Source organism: Candoia aspera, chromosome 6 (assembly GCF_035149785.1).
Source record: "Candoia aspera isolate rCanAsp1 chromosome 6, rCanAsp1.hap2, whole genome shotgun sequence".
In the NCBI taxonomy this organism is placed as follows: Eukaryota; Metazoa; Chordata; class Lepidosauria; order Squamata; family Boidae; genus Candoia; species Candoia aspera.
Genome location: NC_086158.1, coordinates 15094354 through 15115823, shown reverse-complemented (window position 1 = coordinate 15115823; position 21470 = coordinate 15094354). Strand labels below are relative to the sequence as shown.

At 42.2% G+C, this 21470-nt stretch overlaps 1 protein-coding gene across 1 annotated transcript; it reads left to right on the top strand.

Moving 5' to 3' along the window:
• The first annotated feature begins 4031 nt into the window (after positions 1-4031).
• TMEM212 (transmembrane protein 212) lies at positions 4032-20001 on the top strand. The gene is made up of 3 exons (XM_063306790.1): positions 4032-4202; positions 16594-16653; positions 19651-20001. Exons 1-3 carry the CDS (start codon positions 4038-4040, stop codon positions 19999-20001), a joined length of 576 nt encoding a protein of 191 aa, XP_063162860.1. The 5' UTR covers positions 4032-4037.
• The last annotated feature ends 1469 nt before the right edge of the window (positions 20002-21470 follow it).

Here is a 21470-nt window from a genome sequence, read left to right as displayed (position 1 = left end):
GCCCACCATCTTGCCTGTTTTGACCCTTCTCCCTTGCAGATGCCGCTGTACATTAGCATTTGGTGTCCGTGTTCACATGACATGCTTAACTGGGTCATTAACATGTCATGCAAACAGGAAGATTTAGTTAAATTCCCAGGCAATTAATGCAGATGTGGCTAGATTTAGCCCCAAACCAACCCAGGTTTGTTTAAAAACATAAAATCATAGAGTTGGAAGAGACCTAAGAGGTCATTGAGTCTAACCTCCTGCAAACTGCAGTATTCACTACACCATCCCTGATAGATGACTATCCAGCCTCTGTTTGAAAACCTTCAGTGAAGGGGAAGAAACCACTCCATGTGGTAACCTCTTCCACTGACTGACAGCTCTTACTGTCAAGTTTTTCCCAATATCTAATCTGTATCTACATCTTTGAAGTTACACCCCCTTAGTTCTAGTCTTACCTTCTGGGGCAAGTGAGAATAAGTCAGAACCTTCTACAGTGTGACAGACCTTTACACATATGGAGATAGCTATCATGTCCACTTTTAAACCTCTCTTCTGCAAGCTAAACATATCTAGGTCTTTGAACCATTCCTCATAGGACCTGGTTTCCACTCCGTAGCCATGCTCTGGTTTGCTCCAGTTTATCAATGTCTTTTTTAAACTGGGGTGTGCAGAACTGGATGCAGTGCTCCAAGTGAGGCCTGACCAAGGCAGAGTAGAATAGGATCATTACTTCCCTTCCTCTGGACTTCCTGCTCCTCAAGATGTTGTTGTCCTTCTTTATAGCTGCATTACATTGTTGGAGGCCAGTCTTTCTCCCCCAGTCAACTAATTCACCCTGTGTCATCCAACTTAGCAAGGGATTAACTATTCCTTTTGACTGAAGCAAGAGTCCTTGAGAAACCCTTTAAGTCCTTCCTGACTCTGTCCGTTGTCTGCGTCTTGTTTTCAGTTTAGAACAACCACTGGTTTTTCTAAAATGGTTGCTTTCACTCCACTAACCATGTGTTTTGCTATACCAAAGGCAGTTTTGTAGTGAAAGGGGTATCAGAAACCTCCCTCCATTTCTGATACCCCTTTTCCAAAGTCAAGAGTTGTGTGTTGCTTTTGGGTGATTTGCTAAGGATCATACTTCCCAAAGGTAGCCAAATCCAAGAGAAAAAAAGGGGGTAAGGTCAGTTAGAAATGACATTTGGTTTTCTGTAGATGTTTGCTCACTTTGAGGGATGGTTGAATCCCATCCAGTTTGAATCCCATCCAGGTTGAATCCCATCCAGTTAATGGCCCAGGAAAACTTGGCCATTAACAGCAGGACAAGAGATTGACTTGCATAAAGATTACAATTCTTCCCCCCTCGTTAAGATGCAACTGCACTTTCATATAATTTAAAATGATTAAAAATGAGTATTTATTCTTGATTGATTATGTGCCATCAAGTCATTTTCAACTCTTAGCAACCACATACAGTAGATAGACTTTCTCTGTGACAATCTGTCCCTAACCTGGACTTTCAGGTCTTCCAATGGTGCACTCATAGCCACTGTAACTGAGTCCATCCACCTTGCTGTTGGTTGTTCTCTTCTTCATTTTCCTTCCACATTTCCCAGCATTAGAACCTTTTCCAGAGAGCTGGGTCTTTGCCTAATGTGTCCGAAGTAGGGTAATTTGAGCCTAGTCATTCGTGCCTCTAGTGAGAATTCTGGGTTGATTTGTTTGATGATCGATTTGTTTGTTTTCTTGGCTGTCCATAGTATTTCAGGGGTCTTCTCCACCACCAAAGGTGTCAATACTCTTCCTATCCTGCTCCTTTAAAGTCTAACTTCCGCTTCTATACAGTGTCACAGGGGAGATTAGCATATGCAGATATTATTCTTAGAAATTAGCATATGCAGTGATTATGCATATCCTCTCTGTTATTTCCCAGGCAGTGCAATCTCTCTAATCCCTGGTTCTCTTCTGGTTGCAATAACCAAGAAATGAAAAGCTTCCTCATCTGAACAGGGCAGATGAGAGCAAATCTTAACCCAAAGCAGGCAGAATTCCCTCTGAGACCCCCTTGATGAACCCTGTATATTTAATCCTGAAGGGTAACTGTGATTGCAAGCTGGGGCTATGCTTACTTTTTCCTTCTTTGCAGTTGTTAGAGTTATTGGATTATTTGGACACACAGGATGTTAGGTTTTCACTTGAGCTCAGCTGAACATAACCAAAAACAATGACTGTGACTCAGCCAGAAGGTCAATAACTCTGTGTACACAAGGAAGTGGTTCATCCTCATGGGAAATTGGGCAAAAGAACTATTTAAACAATAAATCAGGGCACTTAAAGAGGACTGTGTTGCTTCATACTAGTAACCTTCATTGTTTATAACTCAAGACTGAACATATGGTCAGAACATCCCAATCTTTCTTTGCGTTAATATGTTTTTTTAAAAATTTTCTGCATCTCTTGAGATTGGTTTAAATGCTTGGGCTGTTTGAATGCCATTGGAATGATTATATTCTTAATGGCAGCCAGCTATGTGAGAAACTGCTTTGACTCTGCTAATAAATAATTTGCGCTAAACTGTTGCACTAAAACCAGATAGCTTAACTTTTGTAAAACATCTGCTGGGACAGCAAAACAGAGGAAAGCCCAGGAGAGATCCTAAGATAGGGATGCAGAAGTTATGGATCTCCAGATGTTGCTGAACTACAACAGTCCTTACAGCAATAGCCAGGAGTGAGGGATGCTGGGAGTGATAATTCAGTGGCATCTGAAAAGCCACCACTTCCCCATTCCTGTTATTGGGTACATATTGAACCCTTTCCTTTTTCTCTATCTCAGCAATGTTAAGGTAGGAACACGCTATTCCTGGTCAATTGCTGTATGGACAGCCATTTCCATAAGCTGAAGCTGTTACTTCACACTGAGAAGTTTTCATTTGTTTTCCTGCCACATGTCTGTTGTGTTTTGTCCTCATTTCCATTGGATGGAACCTTCTGGTGCTGGCTTTAGCATTAAGCAGAATGAGTCAATCACTATATTCAACAAACACTGAGGAGCATCATTCCTCCTGAACTTCCCAGTCTCCCTCCTCTCTTTGAAGACAGAACTGTGTTCCACCCAACCTATCCTGCACCTGAATAGCAGCCTCTTACCCTGCAGTAACTGGGAGTGGAGCCAAATAAGAACAAGCTGCTAGATTAGTCGACCTCTTTATGTATAGATGTGCCTGTCCTAAGATCAAAATTGCTTGGCTCAGCCCTACAGCCTTCTCCTGGAAAGAAAGCAGCCGCCTGAAGCATAAAGAAAATTTTGGACTGCAGTTTGACTCAGTAGCATTGTCCTAACAGAGGGACAAACTAAAGAACCAACTGTCAGCCCTACGAAGTAGACCAGATTAAGAAAACCGGTGACATCTAGGTCAGGACTACAGCACTTTTATTATAACAGCTATAGTAACAGGATCTTGCAAGTCTGAATGTGCTTCCCCCCTCCCTCAAGTTATCTTTGTGTGAACTAGGAAGGGGCTTGTCTGAGATGTTTTCGCAAGTTAGTTTCTTGGCCCAGTCTCAAGCCCCATTTGTCTGACCATTGCCTTGTAGCAGTCCTTCCTCCTGTCCAAGGCCATTCCCTATGCCCTCTCTACCAACATACTCCCTCTGATAAACTTTGAGGTATGTTGGCATTGAAATCTCCAGAACTCCCATCAGCCATGCTAGCATGGCATTTTGGGGTTCCTAACACACCCAGAAGGCAACAAAGGGGAGCGGGGATGTCATCCTACTGAATTTCCTCCTGCAGATCAGAGCTGTGTAGCAGGGAGACAGTAGGAGACAGGACACTGCTACACACTGTCTTCAATATACTGATTGTTCCTAATTCCTCTTCAGTGCCTTGTATTTCAGTGGGAATTATAAAATAAAATGAACTGTGTTCCACCTGAGTAAGCAAACAATGAGATAGCACCCATGACAACAGTCTCCAAGACTTCAGTGTGCAATGGTATGTATCAGCCTATTGCAAAATCTAATGCAATTTACAGATGGAAAGAGGAGGAATTCAGAATGAACACAAGGAGCCTGTTTCTAGTTACTGGAAGAATGCTCATTTCCTTTGGAGCCCTAAACCTCATTTCTGGAATTATTGCCTTCTTCCCTGTTTTTTCCTATAAGCCATGGTTTGTTGGATGGAGTGTTCGCATTGCTTCTCCCATCTGGAGTGGAGCTTTGGTAGGCAGAACTAATAGATGTCTCAGAAAGAATGTTAACACTGGTGTTTATGTAATTGACTGGTTTAGCGGATAACTTAGTATCTCGGTTGTTAAAGGTTTTAGACATCAAGAACTGATGATGGAAATATCTGCCAAACATTTGAAGTTTAAGTATTGTGGTTCTAGAATGCAGTTTTCCTACAATACCAGTATGGAGGAAAATGTGCGAATGAGATGATTGATTTCTAGAGAAAAAGTTATCCTAGGAACGAAAAAGGGTTGGGAAAGCTTTTTTTTTCTTCCTAAGCCGGAGATGCACAGACTAAAAGACTCCTGATAAGCTTGGTTGCAGATCTCAGGGACTTCAAAAAGCTGTTACCAAATTGTAATTTGTAATGCGATAGCAGGAGGAAATTATGAAATGTTAACCTGAAATAAATATGATTAACTCCATTAATCATATTTATTTTTCATAATTATAGACATCAATCATATGAAATCAATTCCCATTTTTGCCCTGGCTTTATCAAATGCTTTTAAAAAGTATCGCTCAGATCAATTGCAGCTCGAGGTCAAGAGAAAGTCATGTGCTCCTTCTCTGAGGTTGGTGATTGGAGACTGTGCAAATATTTGATATATTGAAACGACTTACATTATACAAAGCCCTGCCTTTCATGCAGATTACTAGTTTAATTGCTGTAAACTTCACTTAAAAGGGTGAATAGCAAGTGGGAGAAAGAACTCTGCATGAGCACTGTGAGAACGTGAAGTTTGTCTACTTGTCAGACAAATCTAACCGGCCTGTAACTTTCAAACTCATAAGAAGCTCTGATTCTGATCCAGCAAACTTTAGGACTTTTGTAATTAACTCTGAATTTGCTTGCAAGTTTGTTTACAAGTAGTCCTCAGTTAACGACAGTAATTGGGACCAGAATTGGTTGTAAAGCATGACATCATATGACTGTATCACTTAGCGATGGCAACCCCATTACTCTCCCTTGCTGTAGTTAAGCAAGGATCATGGTTGTTAAGCAAGTCCCAGGTGGATTGCAAGCAGGCTGGCAGGCAGGTAAGTGGCTGCTGCCAGGCAGGGGAGGATGCGCAGGTGGCCTGAGAGGCATGGCATGAGTACGGCGGGGCCAGGGGTGACTGCTGCCAGGTGGGGGAGAGTGTGAGCAATTTACTGGAGTGACTTGCAACCTTCCCTGCCAGCTTCCCCATGGACTTTGGGGAAGACGCCCCCGGTGTTTATTACCAGTGGCGTGTTCCGGCCCTCCAGGGTCATACCCAGGCCCTGGACAACAGAACCTCGTGGGCCCTGGTCTTTGGCTGCTGCTCCTTAACGCCAGGTCAGTGAACAACAAGGCCCCACTCATATGTGATTTAATCACAGAGGAGGGGGCAGACCTGGCGTGTATCACCGAGACCTGGCTGGGCTCGGAAGGGGGTGTAGCCCTCTCTGAGATGTGCCCAGCCGGGTTTCAAGTGTGGCACCAGCCGAGACACCAGGGCAGGGGAGGCGGGGTGGCAGTTGTCATCAGAGAATCTCTAGTGGCCTTCAGGGGCCTTGCCCCACAAGTGGCCGGTTGTGAGACCCTGTTTTTCAAGCTGGGATCCCAAGAACAGTTGGGGGTGTTGCTGCTGTACCAGCCTCCCTGCTGCATAGCAACCTCCCTGCCCGAGCTGCTGGAGGCCGTCTTGGGGTTGGCAGTGGAGTTCCCCAGGCTTATAGTTCTGGAGGACTTCAATCTGCCATCCCTGGGACATGCCTTGGAGAAGGCCTGGGAGTTCATGGCTACCATGGCAGCCATGGGCCTGTCCCAGATTATCCAGGACCCGACTCGAGACAGTGGTCACACCCGGACTTAGTTTTCTTCTCGGAGCAGTGGCAATGTGATCTGAGGGGAGAGTTAGATCTGTCTCCATTGTCATGGTCAGACCACACCCTGGTGACCCTGAGATTTTATTGTGCCACCCTGCTCTGCAGGGAGGCTGGACCCATTCGATTGGTCCACCCCCAGCAACTGATGGACCCGGTAGGGTTTCAGAGGGAGCTGGGGGTTATTCCTGAGGGCCTGCTGTACAGTCGAGCAGAGGTCCTGGCCACAGCCTGGAATAGGGCCGCAGCCGGGGCCTTGGACAGGATCGCGCCTGTGCGTCCTGTCTTGCCTTGCTCGACCCCTCTCTCCCCATGGTTTATGGAGGAGTTGAGGGTTTTGAAAAGGGTTAAGAGACGTCTGGAGCGTCGCTGGAGGAAGACGAAGACTGAATCTGACCGAACACAAGCTAGAGCCGCTATTAAGGCCTACCTTGTGGCGGTAAGAGCGGCAAAACATAAATATTTCTCCACTCTTATTGCATCCGCAGAATGCCGTCCGACGGCCTTGTTTAAGATCGCTCGATCTCTTCTGGGTCCGGTAGATCCAGGGACCCACCTACAAGGCCGTTCGGAAGAGTTTTCACAGCATCTGCAGGATAAAATCACTCCGATTCATTCTAAGTTGGACTCTAAGTGTGAAGCGGAGTCTGGGGAGATGCCAGGGGAATGTACTTACCCTGTTATCTGGGAATGGTTTGATCCTGTTGGGCCTGAGGAAGTGGACAGGATTCTCCAGACTGTGAATGCAACCACATGTCAGCTTGACCCATGCCCTTCCTGGCTGATAAAATCAGTCCGGGAAGTGACTTGGGGTTGGGTCCAGGCGATGGTTAATGCATCCTTGAGGAAGGGGGTGTTTCTGGCTGCCTTTAAGGAGGCACTGGTATACCCCCTCCTCAAGAAGCCATCCTTGGACCCTACTATACTGGGCAATTTTCACCCTGTCTCCCACCTTCCATTTTTGGGAAAGGTGGTTGAGAAAGTGGTTGCGTTGCAGCTCCAGAGAATTTTGGAGGAAACGGATTATCTGGATCCCTTTCAGTCAGGTTTCAGGCCAGGATATGGGACGGAGACTGCATTGGTCGCACTTATGGATGATGTCTGGCGGGAGCAGGATGGAGGGAGTGCATCCATCCTGGTTCTCTTGGACCTCTCAGCGGCTTTCGATACTGTCGACCATGGTATCCTTCTGGGGCGGCTCAGAGGGTTAGGGGTGGGTGGTGTAGTTTTCCGCTGGTTCACCTCCTTCCTCCAGGGCCATTCCCAATCGGTGGTGATAGGAGAAGAGAGATCCGGCCCTTGACCCCTCCTTTGTGGGGTGCCGCAGGGTTCAGTACTCTCTCCTCTCCTATTTAACATCATCTGTCACCATGGGATGAGGTATCATCAATATGCTGATGATACCCAGTTATATATCTCCATCCCGGGTGAAGTAAGTGATGCGGTCTCCACCCTTTCCAGGTGCCTGGGGGCTGTGGGGGCCTGGATGGGGAACAACAGGCTTCAACTGAACCCTGGTAAGACAGAGTGGCTGTGGATTGATGGCTCCTCGGGTTCCAGGAAGTTGTCATCTTTGGTTCTGGATGGGGTGGCACTGCCCCATTCGGAACCAGTGCGGAACCTGGGGGTCCTCCTGGACTCACGACTCCTGCTTGAAGAGCAGGTGGCAGTCGTGGCCAGGAGGGCCTTTGCACATCTTCAGGTGCAAGGGCCCATTCCTGGACCGAGATGCCCTCCAAACAGTCACTCATGCCCTTGTCATCTCCCATATAGACTACTGCAATGTGCTGTACACGGGGCTACCCTTGAAAAGTATTCGGAAGCTTCAGCTGGTCCAGAATGCAGCTGCGCGGACAGTTATTGGGGCTGTAAAATCAGCCCATGTGACACCACTGTTACGCGAGCTGAATTGGGTACCAGTTTGCTTCCCGGTCCAATTCAAGGTGTTGGTTATCACCTTTAAAGCCCTACATGGCATGGGACCAGGATACCTGAGGGACCGTTTCATCCCCATAACATCGACCCGTCCCACCCGGTCAGGCAGGGAGGGCATGCTACGGACCCCATCAGCAAAGGAATTTCATCTAGTGGGGTCCAGGAGGTGAGCCTTCTCTGCAGTGGCACCTGCCCTTTGGAACATCTTGCCCCCTTGAGACAGATTTCCTGACTCTTGGACTTCCGAAAGAAACTTAAGACCTGGTTCTGCCGCCTTGTTTGGGAGGGGGAGAAAGATAGCTCCACCTGGGGATGGCTGGCGCTATAGCACCACTTAGTGATCCATCTCCACTTGGATTTTACATTTGTTTTTATGTATATTTTAATGTAATTTTTATCTGGCTATGTTTTAATGCTATTTATTGTAAACCGCCCAGAGTCTCCCACTGGGGGAGATGGGCAGTGATATAAATTTAATAAATAAAATAAAAATAAATAAAATAAAATAAAATAAATGGGCAGGCAGGTAAGGCACAGTGCAAGCATGGCAGGGCCAGGGTGGATGCTGCTGGGCAGGGGAGGGTGTGCAAGTGGCCCACGAGGTGTAGCGCAAACCTGGCAGGGCTGAGGGTGGCTGCTGCCAGGCAAGGGAGGGTGCGAGCGATTTACCGGAGCGACTTGTGACCCTCCCTGCTGGCTTCCCCATTGACTTTGCTTGTGGGAAGCCAGCAGGGAAGGTCACAAATGGTGATCATGTGACTGTGGGTTGCTGCAGCTGTTGTAAGTGCGAGCTGGTTGCCAAGCACCCAGATCACAATCACATGACCTTGGGGGTGCTGGGACGACCAGAACTTCAAGGACCAGTTGTAAGTACCACTTGTTCAGCACCTTCATAACTTAAATGAGGACTACCTGTTAATTTTCTGGTTGGGCATATTAGGGCTGTGCAGAGATATGGGTTCTAAGGACATACGTGAGCAGGCATGTAACATTCATCAGGAATACTTTAAATCAAATGTGTTTTTCCTTGGGATTGTGTATCAGCTGCCAAGAGTGCAAAGCGCAGCTACTTGAGCCAGGATGGGACGGGATGCAGCTTGCTTTCAGGTGAGGCATTCCATCATGTACTCCGTGCACCCCTGCATTTCTCCAATCACATTTTGCCCTTCAAATCTGGTTCTCTACACAGCCCTATTCTGTATGATTACATGCTCTGAATAGTCCTGGTTGGCTGTGACTAATCACCGTCTTAATTTACTTAAATGTTTCAGAATGGGGGCATTGTACAAAATTGAAAGGATAGCTAATTCCAGCCACTTGGTGTTGCTCAGAGTGCTGTTTCAGAAAACTATATTTAAGGGAGGAGAGATAAATCATTACCTGGCAAAAGCTTTGTTGTTCACCCTTCTTAAACCCAGGCTCGGCCTGTCTCATCCTTTGAATTGCAGATGAATGGCTTTGGGGAGACTTAAGTTGGAATAACTATCAAATAAATCAAGAGTCAAAGAGAGTTAATATATATGTATATTGCTAAAGTCATGCAAAAATAAATACAAGTGATTCACAAGCATAGCATTCCAGGACTGCTGCACCATTCTTGGAGACAAGGTCTTAGAGAATATGAACATTTCAGATTTCTTTTTCTTAAAAGTTCACCACAGAACCTAGCAAGGATATGAGCTTCCAGACATGCAAAACAATATACAGTTTGTAAAACTAGCAATTTAATTATTCTGATGTTCGTGGTTATCTAGAAGAGGAACCTTTCCTTATTGGCCCGTGATTCTCTAGATCAGTGTTTCTCAGCCTTGACAACTTTAAGATGTGTGGACTTCAACTCCCAGAATTCCCCAGCCAGCCATGCTGGGGAGTTGAAGTCCACACATCTTAAAGTTGTCAAAGTTGAGAAACACTGATCTAGATACTGGGGCAAGATGAGCCCCCAAGAACTCTTACGTGGCTGTGAAAACAGACTCAGTGAAATATTGTTTTTCGACAGCAGAGATTCCGACAACTGAGAATGCAAGAGAAGAAGCGAAGGTAGAGTCAATACATTGATAGACATTCAGTAGGTTTTCTGTGTACACAGACCAAGAGCAATAAATGTACGCTCATGCAAAATATTTTGACTCTGCCTTTTGTGGTCTTTCAACATTCAGCATCTACAACTGGGGGTCCCAGTCTGTGATCTTGGGGCCAAATACAGCCTGCTCCCCAGGGTCTTGAGTATGTCTCTCTAATTTCTATAGATGTTGCCACCAAAATGTAACTTTCAAGTTGACTGAACAGGAAAGCATTAAACACAAAGGGAAGCACCTTGGAGGAAACAGGTTACTTAGATTTTTTTTAGTTCAGACTCTGTTTTGCCATGGAAATAGATCTGATTATCCTAACTGGTGATCTTTACCAGAATAGATAAGAGAGCCCTCTATACCTTTGGATACAGTATCCTTTTGGAGTCCTCAGAGAACTGGGGGTCAGAAGCTCAATTTTGCAGTGTTTCCGTATCTACCTTTCTGAGTACTTCCAGAAGAACCATTTAAGGGTCGAGGGCTACCCTGTACCAACTTTTGAATTTATTGAAAAGGGGATGCTAGGGCTCTTGTGAATATAAGCAACGTTTCTGAAGCTTTTCTCTTAATTTCTGGCAAGTGGGAACTGTAATTGCTTGGAACCAAATTAGTTTGACCTGCTATGAAAGCTCTGTAAGTAGATAATGATTTACTGATATTGTGCCTATATGTTTAGCAGGTTTTTGTGGGGATATGTGGGGCTTTGGAAATGAGGCTGTAGCACACTGGAAGTCATGGCTACCTTTTAGTAGAAAAAAAAAGGGGGCACTGGGAATATTACAATGGATCTCCCACATCATGCCTAAGATGGTGAGGGAAGCACAGTTTGGGCGTCCTAAGGGTTCTTTCATCTCTCTGACTTCATGTGTGGCCAAAGTTCAAGAACGCCATTGCAAGCAGCTGCTAGATAAGCCAAAGTGTTAGCAAAACTCATGCTAGAATTAGTAATGGCATAAAGGGTGAACATGGCCCAGAGACATTTTCCTACATTTTCCCTCCCAGTTTCCTGAGTAAATTCCTTCAAGAAGAATAGAATTTTGGAGAATACTGCAGTTTATCTCACATTTATTTAGTAAGGAGATGGCCATAGGCTATGTCAATGTCCTGCCTTTTAATCTCTCCCAGTGGTCTGCAGCCACTCATATTTCCATTAAATCCCAAGGAAAGGGAAGACATCTTGAGGGAACTCTTCCAGTTCAGCTTTTCTGGAGAAGTGCTACTATAATTGCCAAAGGAAAGTCCTACCCTTGAAAACCCTCAGAGAAATTCTGATAAATCATCCTCCCATTTTTCTTTCCACAAATCTGATGGAGAATTTCAAAACCAGAATCTGTTCCCAGCTCTAGAGAGAATTACAGTTTATTTGAAGCATTGTGGTGAGTTCCTGGCAGGGAAGAAATTCAAACCAGAGATTCCCTAGTTCATGGGTTTTTATTGTTTTGTTTTTGCTACAAAGACACACCAACTGACTGCACATGATTGCCAAGAAATTTTGCTCCCTGAGGCAAAGGGGAATAAATTACCCCATCCCATATTTTATAATAGCCAGTTGAAGCTCAGTTCAGTAGTTCTAATATGTAGGGCGGTACCTCCATTGTGCTTGAGAATATGACCAGGACCAACTGTCTCCCAATACACTGGAAAACTTAGGAAACACAGCCAAAGCATATTGACACCTGTGTATCTTCTGCACAAGATGGTTGCCTTACTTTGTCTAATGGAATGGCCAACCCTAGGTGTGCAGAATACTTGACGCAGGAATCTAGGAAAGGAAGACATAGCAGAGTAATTAGGCAGCAATGGGAAGGGGGGCAGGGGTTTGAGGGAGGAAGGGGACCATGGGACCGAGAAAAAGATGAGAAGGACTTGAAAAAGGAAAACAAACCCAGTAAAGTGGGAAGGGACATATATGTAGGAAGTCCATCATTTTAACAAGGCTGAATTTTCCATATTGTTTTGTAATTTGCAGCCAGATTGTTGGCTGCTGACCTGTAGTTTAGAGTATTTTGCAAGAGATGAAAACAAAAATGGCAGAACCTGGAGAAAGGACACCCAAAATAATAACAACAAAATCTCTACAGAACCATACTTTGCAATGTTTGGGAGAAAAGGCAAGAGAGAGTTCTTGCCGTAACACTGAACGCAGTGTGGAAACTGATAATCTAATAGCTTAAACTATCTGCCTGGAGCTGGCCCAGCAGCCATGAAATAATCTCTTCTCGGTTCTGTTTCTCTTTGTTCCTCCCACCACATGTGTAAATGAGGGAGTCTGGGTTGGAAAAGCAGAGAGCGAAAAAGGCTTCCCAAATGTTCTTATTCTGTTGTATTATTTGTTCTGGCTAGAAACTCTGCAAGCATTTTTTTTACCTGATACATTTTGCCAACAGTCACTCATGACTCCAGATGTTTCTGCTTTTGTTCATGGGAACTTTTTCATGGTATGGTAACGCCAAGATTATAATTTCAGGCTATTATATGTTATCTATTGAAACTCTTATTTTAACATTGCTGTAAAGGTCCACAAATGTGAACATCTAGATTTTAAAACTATTGGAGTGGAGCGTGGGAGGAGGGGAGGGTGGTGGTGGGGGGAAGCCAAATCAAAAACTAAAAGCCAAATCTATATTTATCTGGGTTCAAAAATATTTAGTAAATGAATTGAAGTAGGAACCAATGAAAAACTTAAACATAAGGGAGTGTTACAGAGGGAACATTAGTAAATTTACTAATCACCCCCCCCACCCCGTGGTTGAGGAGTCTTTGATGGAACTCGTCCCCAGGGTTTTTGTTTCCCTGAAGATTTTTTAAATAGGGAAAATGTGCCTCTAAAACAGTGTTTCTCAACATTGGCAACTTTAAGATGGGTGGACTTCAACTCCCAGAATTCCCCAGCCAGTCATGCTGGCTGAGGAATTCTGGGAGTTGAAGTCCACCCATCTTAAAGTTGCCAATGTTGAGAAACACTGCTCTGAGCTAAACTTTTCTTGATGGTAGGTCCATCAACACTGTTGCAAAGTCCATCAAGAATTAAATGCTCCAATTTGCATCCCTACCTAGAGTTACCACAGATGCTAGCAATATAGAGATATTCACTCAAAAGCGCAGCCTGACTCTAAGGAGGACTTAGTACTCTCTCTCTTTACAAGCTCAAAAATAAACATTTCCCAAACTTCAGCTATATGGAGACTAAGGAAAAAAAACCTTTTCAGTGGTAGTGTCTCATTTAGGGAATGTGCTTTCTCATGAAGTGAGAAAAGTTAAGCATCTGTACTTTTATCTGATGATAGATGAAGATTTTTTCCTTCTCCAAGTTGTTCAGCAGTTAATCAGAAAGATGCCTATTGCATCTTTTTTTTCCAAAGCACTGTTTTTGTTTGTTAGACTGTAAGAAATTCTGAAGCAGATCAAGAACCCACCTAGATTAGCACGTTGTCTCTGCAATGGTCAATTAGATGCCAGATGGGTAAGATACTGTATAAACAGGACATAGCAACTGATATTAACCCGTGGGTTGTATCTGTTATTAGAGATAATACGTTGTCATCACGACTATAAGTAATTGACATTGGTAACAGATTTATCTAATCCTCTTTTAAAATCAACTTTAGGAGCAGCCAACACTGTATCTTGTGATAGCAAATTCCACATTTAGCTGTATGTTGGGTGAAGATTTTGATGCATGTAAAAAATGGTGGAGCTTTGCTCTCGTGATTGTAGCTGCCATCTTGACTTTTTTGGACTCCCTTGCAGACCCCCCTGACTAGAAGTGTTGTCTTGACCAAGACCATTTTAAAGTTAAGCAGCATGCAGCAGAGGCCGAAAGCCTCTTAGAATAGCATCTGGACAGTACGCATATAGGCCATTGGTCAGACTCATTCCTGGTTTTGTGAGATATATTTCTATTTCTATTGCTGCAATTATTTGTGCATATAAATCAAGTCACAGCAGATCCAAGCCATCTTTTACATTTTTCTTTATTAATGCATTTCCTCTGTTTGGGATGCATGTAAAAAAGGTAGATAAAAACTCCCTCAGGTTCCCTTTACCTCTTGAGAACCATAGTATAAAGTCCATGTAATTTTCTTGGCAAAAATAATGGTATTTTGCAGTGAGGTGGTGTGGTGATAGGATTTGGTGGTGGTCTTCCATCCAACTAATAATCTAATTATTTTTATGATCAGCCCAGGTCGGCTAAGGGCTGCCAGCAGCTGTGGCTGTGCATGTATGTATGTGTGTATGTACAGTATATGTATGTTTGTGTGTATATATACAAATTCATGCATGCGCACAAACACACACATCCTCTGCATATATCTTGGGAAGAGAACATGTGTGCATACAAAGAGCACATATCTGGATTGTGATTCCACTTTCAGCTGAATCCATGAAGATCAGAAGGTAGAATAACAGGTGTCCTCTTGAATCCTGACCCAAAATAACATGTGAAAATATCTTTGGAGCCAAGAGTTGGATGCCAGCTTAAAGCTTAACACTCTTAGTAAATTCATGAATGGGATGAGATTTACACTGAGTGCTTTCATTCATAGCAACAATGCAACAACTCCACACCAGCTTTCCTGAGCTCAGCTATCATTTTAAAAAAATAACAACTGCTGAACTGATTGAGTTATTTGTCTTCAATTATATGTTGCAAACTCTTTATTCCAGAGAAGATGTGAGCAAATGTAGGAGAGCATGAAATCTATAGAACTGAATGACTTCAGGGGGAGGGAGATATTCAGTGCAAGTAAGGTTTCATGCCTTTGTAATGAAAGAAGAATTTAATAAGCAACAACTGTCATCACTGATCACAGAAATAATATCACCAGCTTGAAAATAAGGTCCCCCCCCCCTTTCTGGAAAGTGGATAAAAGAGAGTTCTTATAGTATGATTTTTTTCCCTTTATGTCAGGCTGAGTGCAGTTCATGCCCTTTCTATTGCAAAGTAGATCATTGCAATGAATAAGGAAGACCAGGAAAACCATTAGCATTTCAGACGTTCTGTCAATCTCAGTCACTTTTTTTATCCCATCCTGCTTTTGGTCATCACAACCTAAATACAAATGATGATGATTCTCTGCTTGTTGTGTGTTATCTACAGGAAGAATCCTGTGGGTCATTCTTGGCATTCACAAGTTGGACAATGCCAAGCAGTTATCATGCCAAACCGTTGTGCTGTTGCGTAGCCACTTTATCAAAAAATTAATATGGCATTCAGATTGCCAAGAATACTGAACCCATGCCCCTTATTCTCTGTGTTATTATAAGGGGGATGGATGACATGATCTTATAGTGTTTCATAATTAAATCCATATATTTAAGCAAGAAGGTTAAAGGAACTCCCTTTCCCCAATCTGACCAATGAACTGAGACTGCACTCCCAGAATTCAACAACCTGACGAGTACTTACTTTGGTAAGGTTGCACTTATTTTGAGAATTAGTTCTTCTAATATAAAAGGAATAGCATTTACCAAAACAATGAGCAAATGTATACTGTGCTTCCATGAGTTTTCTCCCTCTGCATGGGGAAAATGGACAAGCATCTTGCCATCATAGATAGCCTATATATAGGTTTTCATTAAAAGTAGAGTACTCCCTGGAATTATTGTGTTGTATCCCTAACCTTCTTTCTAATAAATACTAGTAATCAGAGCTCTCAGATTCTTATTCACTGCATTAACTCTTTCCTGTCTAGACTGCCAGAAGGGAAATCTAACATATGCCATTGAATTAAATTATCATTTCTCTTATATCATCTCTTGTTTCCAGATTAACCACTTTCAAATACATGCAAGTTTCTGAGAATCTCATTCCTTCATTCTTATTACAAGATACAAAGACAAGGGGTTATCTTTGAAGATTTACCCAAACTTTGGCCAGTCATTTTCAAATTTGTCTCTATTTCTAGAAGAGCTACAAATTTGTTGTTACACTCCTACAGCAAAAATTTCTAAAACTTAGTAGTTGCTGCTCCTGATCTCTTATTTCATTCTCTATTTATTCTCCCACTTTGGGATCAGCAGGAACCCCCCCCCCCAAAGTAATAAACATTCAACATACTGAAAATTCATTTGCTCTCACTATTTTACACTGGTGCAAGAATTTAGAACTCAAACTAAGGGAGTTTATGAGTCAGATCTGCAGGAGGTATTGAGCTGAAGGGGAAAATGCATGAGTAAGCTATCACATGATTCCTTACTCCATGATATCCCATTGGAATAATCACTGGGAGTCATTATAGACTTCAAATATCAACTCTGTATAATTACAGTTTAATAGGGACCTACCTAAACCTCAGTACCAGATAAAATAAACATACAAGAGTTTAAAAAAATAGAAGGAAGGATTCTATAGCAAATCCTGCATGTGCATCGTGTACAAAGTTCTTCTGATGTTAGTCAATTTGCTTCCTTGTGCTATTTTTTTTTAAGTCTGTTTTGCAAAATGCTTCAGAGAGAACAAAGGACTATTAAAATTGTTCACTTTATGACATATATCCATATGTTTTCCCCTCTTTCTACAGGCTGTTATTGCAGGTGTACTTGTTACTCTGTCTGAGAAACAGTGGACCTCGAGATACCTGGTAAGTTTATGTGGTTATTCCATGTGGTGTCACATTCTAGGCAAAATTAAACCAGGCATAGATTCAAGTAGAAAAGGCATGTTTTTTCTGCCTTAGGCTATGGATCAGATAAATAAAGTAAGATTTGAGTAAGCACAATTTAAACTATTCCAAAGATCCAGAGATATTTCCTGACTTGAAAGAACCAATAAAAGCCATTTCAAACAAATCAATTTGTTTTAAAGAAAAAAAATACTTTTGCTGGGTTTTTTGCTGAATAGGAAATGAATAAATAAGATATGCATTTGGGATATATCGAGTAAATATGAAAGTTCATCCTTATGAGAAGTTCCTTGTGGAATGGGTTTGAAGGCATCTCTTCTTCTACCCAAAGAATTTTAGGTTTTGTTTTTTTGTTTTAAAGGAATGTATGTTTTCTCTCCTCATCCATTTTTTTAATGTCTGTTTATTATTCTGAAATATGTGTGTGTATGTGTATTCACACAGACACAGACACACTGCTCAATAAGATTCAAAAACAGTGCTGAGAAAATTATCCATTAGTTTTTGGAAGCAAAAGTCATAGTTAGAATATGGGATCATCAGCATCATAGGGCATCTGCCAATGCCCATGAAAACCACTGGGGTCCCATTGCCAATTTTGGAGACATATAGCCCACTACTATTTCTCCTCCTTCTCACTCTTGACTATTTATCTGCCCACTCTGGATGACTTAATAATGAAAAGAGCAAGGGGAAGATACTATTGCTTAACAATATGAAAGAAGGGGACAGACCACTATTTGAATGCATTCCTTGGTCAAAAGATGGTCCATCCAAGTCCAGTTCAAAGAACCTCAAGAGAAGGAGATACTACTGGTTCCTTGGATCAAATAAATAGCATCTTGACAGTGTACTGAAGTGACATTGGTCATCAGCTCATACCAACACAGGAATACTTCTATTTAAATCGTATTTATGAATTAGTATGTGCAAATTGTATACAGCTCAGCATTCTCCCTGGTTCCCTTTTTTAGTGATGTATTCCGTCCCTCATGTTGGAGGTGCTTCCTAAGAGCTTTATCCCCTTCCTCTGCAGGGGTGTCCCCAGGGTATGGTCGAAAAAATGAAGCTGGTGGCTGTGACAGTCTGATTGAAGCTGTGCTTGTTTTTTGTATGAGCAACACACACATGAAGCAGGCATAGCTTCAGTCACACTGTTGCGGCCACCAGCTTCACTTTTTCGACCATACCCTGGGGACATCCCTGTTCCTCTGGCAGCAGTGCAAAGGAAAAGGTCATATGAATAGGCAGTAACAACACTGGTAAAAAGGACTTGGAATTGAGATTTGGGGCCAAGCCTCCTCCCAAATCTTCAGCCAGCATAACAGAAAACATCTCAGATATATGAAAATGTTCATGGTTTGATTGACTGGTTCCTGACACACATGAAAATTATATGAATAGTTTTTCAATACAATATTCTTTTATGAAGATATGAAATGTGAATCCAAGATGATTGGGTTTTGGATCTCATACCCTGTGTTTATGCTAATTTATGCAACAGTGGATCTTGCTTCTTGGTAATAAGTCTTTAAAATTGCAGTTTAACTTTCTAGTTTGAGAGTTTTTTGGTGGTGTTTGTGATTCCAAAGGCATCAGAGAGCAAAAAATAACAATTCTTCCATTTCCATTTTTTTCCTGTAGAAACAAAATGGAAAACAGAGTTATGTCTCCCTTGAGAACTGAAATCACTCTGCAGAATGATACAGAACAGTTTTCACCAACCAGATGTTCCCAGATGTGTGGGATATCTAAGCAGCATGAGTAGTAATAGATGATAGGACTTGTAGCCCAACACATCTGGACCTAAACTGGAAACCTGGCATAGAGCTATATTGATGACTCAAAGAATTCAAACATGGTGACCCAATATTATACTGTGGTTACATAGTTTCTGGATGCTTTTCTCAGTACTCCTCTTACTGACACATCGACATTTATCAGTTTTTTGCAAGGCTAAGTCAAATCTCCCCCACCAAAGTTTTACAAAATTGTATGAGGGGTCTTTCTTTGATGGAGTCTCTTTGATCAGCTTGATCTGGTGAACTTCACCATCACTGCTGTTCCCAAAGAACCATTCATCTGTACATTTTGGGATTCCTGACTGTCAGAGGACCTGAAAAATGGATAAGTAGAGTATAATTAGGATCCCAACCTGTGCCAGAGCTGACTAATTTCATTGCTGTAATTTTTATAACAGAGAATAACACTGTCAGTTTTTATTTCTTCCCTCTTCCTTCTGTGCATAAAAAGCTTTCCAATTCCCTAGTTCCTCACAGAATTTCTTGCCTACAGTGGTCCAGACAATCAGCTCCTTTTTTGGTTTTTTGAAACTTCAACACATTTTCAGAGAGCTAGCTAAACAGTGGCATTTTTATTTTGATTTGTACTGTTTACTCAATGTTGGTTAGAGTGCCAGAGTTGGCTGAATGGGCACAATAGGCATTCCTATTTAAGATGCTTTTTATTGTAATTCTTTATCATTTTCCTTCAGGTGGTAAGGCAGGGAAGATTGTTTGAGATCTTCCTATCAGAAGACACAATGTCTGTCAAATACAAATTCTGAATAAAAGTAGTTTGCAGCCAGAACTTTTCAAAGAGGTTTAAATTGATCCCAGAATCTTCTTTACATGAGGATGTGGCAGCTCACCTCATGTCTTCTAAGCTGCCAATATTTATCTGAATATAGTGCCAGGCAGAAAAAAATAATCCTATTTTTTTCTTTCCCTGCCTATTGTCATTCAATTTTATGACAGAGAATTTGGTTCTGAAATTCTTTTAAAGAGAATGAAATTCCTTCATTAATTTTGTCAGAACGAGGTCAGGAGATACATGAGAATTATAGTAGCTGTTGATAGGCAAAAAGATTGCTTAGGAATCTGTAGAAAATAACATGAATATTTTGTGCATTATGTGATGGCCAAATGTGACAACAGACTTTTGTTTCTATTCCAGTGGGAAGCTGCTTTTGCCTTTAGCATCTTCAGCATCATCAGCTCTTCTGTCCAAGGCGCTATCACAGTGGCATCTCTCCTTCTGGGCCCCTATTGCTATTATTCTTTTGCTGGGGTTTCAGGAACAAACTATCTCAGCTATGCCATTTTGTCATTTTTTCCTTACGGCAAGTTTGCTTCTTCATGCAAAGATCCATTACATTATGAGTGGTATCACCTGGTGCTGCAGATCCTAGACTTCATCTCAGGCCTTGTCATTCTAAGTGCATCTTTGGCTACTGTGGTCAAGCTCACAGCAAGACTCTTCCAGTTTGGACATTTAAATGTGAGTATTAATCCAGAGCTGGCATAGTCATTGCTAAGAGCAGTGCGTTAGGATTCTTTCATTCAGTGAGGGCTTTCTCCCAGACTCCATGTTTCTATATGGCTCAATTAAAATCTACGGCAATTTAACATTTCCTTTTGAAGTCATGTTTCTGGTGCAGCAATTTTTTCCCATGGCTTTTCATCACTGAACGTCTAGAAGATCAGAAGACTTAGGAGGTTGAGTTGGAATTGCTTTCTCAACTGCCCAAGATGGCTGGTGTGGGTATTCTTCTGTTTACTTTTCTTTCTTTAACATTAAAAATTCGACCTGTTCACAATAGCCTGAGGCCATTGTGAATTCTATCTCCTCAGTGCTTCTTAAGGTGACAATAAGCTCACACAAACTGGAAGCTACCAACCTCCCTTGTACCTCATGAAGTCATCCAGGAGGGGTCAGTGAAATGTTAGCTTTCTGGATCCACTGGGAACAAAATTTCCAAATTTTACCTTAGAGTAAGTGGTGGCTCCCTTGTGCAGAGTTTAGATTTTTAGTTAGGGTTGTTTCTTCACTCTTTTTTTTTATGTTTTGTACCCTTGTATTTACTGTTTCTTTTTGTAAGCTGCTCAGTCTCTACAGCTGAACCTCTCTTAAATATCAGGAAGCTTTTTTTCTTTCTACTGGAATCTGTCTTCCTGTGACTTAAATCCATGATTCCGTGTTTTGAACAAGGGAGAGAGCAAGTCCTGGCTTTCTTCTACATTACAGCCTTCAAGGCAGCAGTCCTTAAACAGGGGTAATTACCTCCAAGGGAGTAATTTGGGCATATCCTGGGGGTAATGGAGCAGTTTGTAATTGCTTGTTTATGAGTCAAAGATCCAGATTGGAATTGCTGTTGCTGAGATGCTTCTGCAAACAAGAGAGTTGGGTTTGGTTTTGTTTTTTTGCAGAGGTGATGACATTATTTGTGACCAGGAAAAGGGGTCATTGGGTCAGACAGTTTAAGAACCACTACTTTAAGATATTTGAATATTGCTATCATTCCACACATACCCCAATCATGCTGAGAAGGAGGACCATCATCCTCAGTCTCTCCCTGTAGAATATCTCTTTGCCTCTTCCAGTTTCTTTGAATCTTTCTTGAACTATCATGTCCAGAACTAGATACAGTATTTAAGACACAATCTGACCAGTGCAAAATACAGTGGATCTATTATGGTATGTGACTGAAAACTATGTTTATTGACATAGCCACAATTGTATTTCCCTTTTTAGCAGCCATTTTACTCTGTAGATTCGTATTTAACTTGGGATCCACTTCGGTTGCCTTGTCACGTGTACTGTAACTAATGCAGGCATCCCCCACCTATATTTCTGGATTTATTTTGTTTAAGGGAAGAAGTTGCATTTGTCTGTGCTGAATTTCATTCTGTTTCTTTCAGCCTACTTCTGGCTTTTGTTTCCATCGTCTAGGTTTTAACCACTTCATGTAGTTCAATCATCTGAAAACCTAATAA

Coding starts and splice junctions, on each gene's coding strand:
- TMEM212 (XM_063306790.1), top strand. CDS start 4,038: ATGAACACAAGGAGCCTGTTTCTAGTTACTGGAAGAATGCTCATTTCC. Junction 4,203..16,593: donor CCATCTGGAGTGGAGCTTTG/GTAGGCAGAACT, acceptor CTCTTTCTACAG/GCTGTTATTGCAGGTGTACT. Junction 16,654..19,650: donor AGTGGACCTCGAGATACCTG/GTAAGTTTATGT, acceptor TTTCTATTCCAG/TGGGAAGCTGCTTTTGCCTT.